Source organism: Macadamia integrifolia, chromosome 2, assembly GCF_013358625.1.
Source record: "Macadamia integrifolia cultivar HAES 741 chromosome 2, SCU_Mint_v3, whole genome shotgun sequence".
In the NCBI taxonomy this organism is placed as follows: domain Eukaryota; kingdom Viridiplantae; phylum Streptophyta; class Magnoliopsida; order Proteales; family Proteaceae; genus Macadamia; species Macadamia integrifolia.
In genome coordinates this window covers 43,257,788-43,263,787 of record NC_056558.1, presented here as the reverse complement: position 1 = coordinate 43,263,787, position 6,000 = coordinate 43,257,788, and the positions used below count along the sequence as shown (strand labels likewise).

Genomic DNA, 6,000 nt, shown 5'->3' with positions numbered 1-6,000 from the left:
CACTACGTATCAAGGTACGATATTGTTTCGGCGGTATCAGTATGTTTACCAAAAAATGGTTAGATTTTGAATTTATACCTAATACGGGCCCAATACAAATTAATCCATATCATATCGGTATCGACAGTGACGGTCACCAGTTCCATTTGGCCGAGTTTAGAATTTTCCCAATGTGGTGGTAGATCACTCAATTTGGATATTAAGGTTAACAAACAATGGGGTTTTTGGTTGTGCTTTGAGAGTGCGAGTCTGTTGGTTGGGTTTGATTGGGTTGTGTCCCCCTTTATTCTCTTTCTATTTTTTTTAATAATATCTTAGGGGTTCCCCAGGTCCTAGATAATATTCTGGGTAAAAAAAAAAAAAAGTTGCCCTTTTATAGTAATCATTAAGCAAATTAATACTCCAAAATGGGAAGAACAGCTTCAACTTAAATACTTAATACTTGTTGTTTATAGTTGCAGAATAGGAAATTAATCATATTTACTCTATTATTTAATAGAGAGACTAGAAAGTAGTTGAGCTCTTGGGGACAGGGTAGCGATCAACAGAATCGAGCCATGGGTTTCTGGTGGGCCTACGGACTCGGCGTAGGGTTCGCCAGACCGCACTGTTGCATTTGAAACCCGACCCAAACGCTATCTGCCAGACCCGGTCACCACGCTTCAGCTTTCCTTTTGCCTCTAGATACGCTAGCTCGTACCATATGCTGCTGCTGGAAGTGTTGCCGAAGCGGTGCAGTGTCATCCGTGACGCTTCCATGTTGGAGTCGCTCAGCTCTAGGTTGCGTTGCAGCTCGTCCAGCACGTTCTTACTGGCCGCGTGCACGCAGAACTGCTCGAACGCCAGTTTGTAGTCAGGGATGTACGGCTTCTTCGACGGCGACGCCTCTTTACCACCACCACCACCACCAAACAGGTACCTCCACACAAGGCTGGCGAAGAAGAGGAGCTGCTCCGAAAATGGCAGGACCAACGGACCAAGCGTGGTTATGTTGGTCTTTAGCGCATGTCCTCCCACTTCTATCAAATCTCTGCTGATCCTTAGTCCCTTCACCCGTTGCTCGTCTTCCTCTTGATACACACACCTGCCACATTCCATGCATCACACGTCATCTATCATCCATAGAGATTCAAAATTTGAATAGAGCTCACCCATGAGATTCGAATATAATTCATCCTTAAAAGTTAACAGTTAAAAAAAGATATGAAGTACCTACAAAACCATAGCTAAAATCTGTAATTATAGATTTATTGTGGAAAAATCCACAATTATAGAGTACCTTTTTTCGAATAAAAATCGTCTGTTTTTTCCTTTCCTGTTTTTCTTGTGTTTTGCTAGTTGCAGAAGATGACACGTGTCATCAACGGTCAAGATTAATTCAGTTGGATGAGGGTTATTACATCCAGTTTGGTTTTTAACTTAATCTTGGCCATTCACTTAAAATAATGCCACATGTCGCCTTCTAAAGGTAGCAAAACAAGAAAAACATGGATGAAGAAAAACAGACGATTTTTTTCCCCTTTTTTTCTACAATAAGAAATCCGCGGCTACAGAAGTAGCGATGACACTTTTTCCAATATTAAGAAATCTGCAGCTATAGGAGTACCAATAGGGGTGTCAATCGGTGGGGCCGATCCAATTTTGGTCGGGTTTAATCGAGCTTGAAGACTTTCAAAGGCTACACCATGTCCGCCCATTTAATTAATCGGGTTTAGTTATTGAGGGCATGGTACACTTTATATTCGGTCGGTTAGCCTCGGGTTATAATCGAACTACCTTAATCGGGCTTTAGTAGGGTTTTAATGGGCTACGGACATGTTTAATGTTAAACGGGCTTTAATCGATTTTTAAACAGACCCTCTTTAAGATGTGCTTTTATATTCCGACCCACTCATGCAAGCCCAAAAAAATGACAATAAATCAGTAAATGATACCAAATATAACCATTATTTAAAATGTAAACATGTCTTTACATTTTAGTTTTTACTCTTTAATTTGGAGGGTAAAATAGGTATTCTACAATCATTAAAGGGTTGGGCCAAACCAGTGCACAATGGGCAGATCTTGGTCGGGTGTTATTCGATCGATCTTGATCGGGCACCTGACGGTCCAAGTAGCAAAATCGAGATTGACCATTTATAAATGGGTCGGGCTCAAGCCCGACACGTTTAATAAACGGTCCAGGCCGGGCCAGTCTATAAACTGGTCGGTCCTCGTCGGTTTAGTAGGGTTGAGCCACGAATTGACACCCCTAAGTACCAACGACACTTGTAACTATGAATAAAAAACTGCAATAATGTAATGATAGGTTATATCTGGAGATTTTTACTGTGAAAAAAAACCTACGGTTACAGGCATTCTTTATTGTAGTGTGTAAAGCTAATTAAAAAAAAAAGAAGGTGCACAAGTACCTATTAGTTGTGAGATTATTGTATCTATTAGTCTCAATATCATGCTATGTGAGATTATTATTTACGCGGCATAATTAAATTCTTAATTTGATTTATTAATCGAAAGCAAACCTGAAGCTGCGGTCGTCGGCACCCTTATGAGTACGGACGATGTGTTCAAGGCGGTACTTAGCACGACGGAAGTCACGACGGCGGTTGGAGAGGAGGACAGCGGAGCAACCCATGCGGAAGAAGCAGTTAGGAATGAGCATGGAGCGGTTACGGCCAGAGTACCAGTTGAAGGTAACCATCTCACAGCTGACGACTACGGCGTAATTGTTGGAGTTGGCTTGAAGCATGTCCCTGGCAAGATCAAGAGCTATGATCCCCGCACTGCAACCCATTCCTCCGAGGTTGAAGCTGAGGATGTTCCCTCTCATCTTGTACCTGTTCACTATCATGGCTGACAGTGATGGAGTAGGATTGAAGAGGCTACAGTTGACGACCAGCACACCTATGTCCTTAGGCCTCACCCCTGTCTTCTCGAACAGCTCGTCCAAGGCTCCGAACATCACCGTCGACGCCTCCGCTCTCCCTTCCTTCATCGTCGCACAATTCTCCGGCGACATCACCGCTTTGGGTACGTACGTTTCGTCCCCGATCCCCGACGATTCCAGGATCCGCTTCTGAAACGCCAAGCTTGGCTCGTCGAATTTCCCCGATTTCCGAGCTTGCTCTATGAATTCCTCCTTTGATACCTGCGTTGTTTAATAATCAAGTTTCAGTCAATGTCGAAAAAGCCAGAGGTCATTCTCGTAAATCTGAAAATCCATTCTTTCAGTTTCAGAGTGTGACAAACGAACAACTCGGCAACCCACGGAGTCACGAAAAAAGTATGAACACCAAGAGAGAGCACGCGATCTTTAAACCACCGTAGGTGGCGGAATTCCCCGACGGAGAAAGGAAGAGGAAAGAAGTTGAGATTATTACCTTGAGATCATCGTGGGGTTGGTAACAAGCGAAATCGAGAAGGTAGATGGAGCGAGGACGAGACATAAAGTAGACGGAAAGGGTGAAGACGAAGACGATGAGGAAAGCAAGAACAGTAGCAGAGTCGTTACGAGTCTCTTCCCAAAGCTTCATCCAGAGTTGCTCCCTGCTCAGGCTACCCACCTCGGCACTGAACACCAGTACCAACACCGGTATCGTGGCTAGGTAAATACCATGGTTGATGAGGTAGTGGTATCCAAGCTTGACGTACTCGAGGTTGACGGACTGTAGGAAATCCGGCAGCCGACGACGAACCCTCACAGAGAAGGTAGGGGAACCGGCGTCCGGCCCAGATGATTCTATCCCTCGGTTTACGATCTCCGTGGAGAGGAGGGTGTGCTCTCTAGTGGCCATTAAAGTTGAAACTGGGCTTCTTCTTGATGGTAACTGTGAGTGAATGAGATTATGTGATGATGATGAAGAGGAGGAGAGGTTGCAGAGTGATACAGTGGTATAAATACAAATGAGAGCGTGGTGGGTGAATGGACAGTTAATGTGTGCACCCAACTTAGACTGGCCGACTGGGTGCAGTTGGAACTGCCATGAATTCTACATTTAATGACCCTGCTTCTCACCCTCTGTGTGAGTATCTGTGAAATGACGGGTTTGTCCTAAATTAACACCACGAGAGAGAAGTTAAAAAAAAAAAAAAAAAAAAAAAAAAAAATCCAATGGGAAAAAGACAACTTTTACTATGAGTATATAATGGCTTTCTTTTTCTCTTCGCTTTGGAATTTAGTATGGTCTTTGGATATCTAAGTGCTTAATGACCATAATGCCCCACCTCCAAGGCTTTTTAAGACTTTTAAGTATCATTTAGTCAAATTTTTTCCTTCTCGTTGGTGGGAAGTTGGGATTGGGGATTGGGGATTGGGGATTGGGGAATGGGGAATGGGGAGTGGGGAGTGGGGAGTGGGGAGTGGGGAGTGGGGACTGGGAGAGAGCCTTTTGCCACATTTGTACCACCCAATCACACATAACCTATTGTCATCTATATAACGATACTTAATCTGAAAGGTAGTATGTCCCTGCACCAAGAAATATATGAGGGCTAAATGAAGAGGTCAGATTCTCTCTTGGATCATGACTTCATGTAGTAATCTTACACCATCCAAAGGGTGTGAAGAGCTACTCCCAATGAATGGTGTGAAATTATTATATCATGATCCTGAAGAGGATCTATGTTTCAAAATGATCACTCTAACTCCCATTAGCCTTTACGCTGGTGCAGATCTTTGCATTTATAAGAACACCAGATGCAGTTGCAATTTTAGCCTTCGAGAAGCATATGTTTTTATTACTTAATTTCTAAGCCATCCGGTTATGTATCAGTAGATGGTAGCACTCCTATCTTATATGTTATAAATATAAATAAAAAAGGAGCATGACAATTTTTTTAGTGATATAGATAAAAGGGGTATACAAGGGGGAAGATGAGGAATGGGAGGGGAGTTTTGAAACCAAGATCTCCTTGGTATAATTGCTCAACCACATTTTGTTTCAAACAATTACGCTATGCAGTTATCCTCTCGTGCTACATTAAGTGTGCAGAGGCACGGGAAAATCCATTTAAGGAGTAGAGATTTGTAATATAGAGCATAATTGAAAAACTAGGTTTTGACTTGAATGAGTCATCCGAATGTTAAAAAAGTAAAAAAATAAAAATAATGAAATCTGGTCAAGAATCAAGAAAACTTGCTCAGGCATAAGAAATGATGTGTTCTAATTTTCTCGACTCATGTGAAAATCATTGAGTATGTTTTCTCTTTTTATCGGCCTATATATATATATATTATTCATAGTCCATAAATTTGGTCCACAACAAAACCGGGCTTTTGAGTTTTTGTTTGTTATTTTCAATATTGGTCTCCTTTATGTAATCAGGTTGCTTTGGGTTTTCTTGCCCCTCCTTTGCAATAAAATTTCTTCCCCCTTGCCTCATGTATTGAAGATGCTTCCACTCGACCTCCAATTGATCTGTGTACTGATGTCATGACCGCGCAAGAGGATAACATTCTCTTGCCCAAAATTTTATTAAGTGTTACAAAATGTGTAGGGGGTAGTCAGGTGACTACGGGATAGTTCCTAAGTAGTTCTGATCTCAAAAGGGCCAATCCAAAACTGTCTCGTATAATAAACAGTTCGAAAAAAGTAGGATCCTATCCCGTTTTATAACGAGTTAATCTGATTCTGATTCTTTAAAAGTTTTGGACACTTGAGCATAAGAATTTCTTTGTAATTACCACTAGTTTCGATTCCTAACTATTCCGAGCCCTCATAATCTCAAGCACTCAAATATTAGTGCTTATTTGACACATAACCCTTTATTTCCTTTGTAACTATGTCATTTTACCCTTATTAAGTATTAACTAACCATAAATAAAGAAATAAGCATCTTAAATGAGTTTTAGCGTGCGATTTTGGTTCTAATTAGTTACTAATCTTTTTCGGTTTGAATTCATTTAAAAATCTGTCCTAGAACCATCTTGTCCCATTTAATAATTAATCACAAAATCAGTTCTAGGTCATTTTAGTGGGTCGATTCTGAGACGGATGTGAT

General features: G+C 41.5%; 1 protein-coding gene across 1 annotated transcript; it reads right to left on the bottom strand.

Annotated features, from left to right (window-relative positions):
• Positions 1-408: 408 nt before the first annotated feature.
• On the bottom strand, positions 409-3,881 carry LOC122066600 (3-ketoacyl-CoA synthase 10). The gene is made up of 3 exons (XM_042630431.1): positions 3,381-3,881; positions 2,523-3,148; positions 409-1,084 (listed from the first exon to the last, which is right to left on the bottom strand). The coding sequence occupies exons 1-3, from the start codon at positions 3,792-3,794 to the stop codon at positions 505-507; spliced, it is 1,620 nt and encodes a 539-aa protein (XP_042486365.1). The 5' UTR covers positions 3,795-3,881; the 3' UTR covers positions 409-504.
• Positions 3,882-6,000: the final 2,119 nt, after the last annotated feature.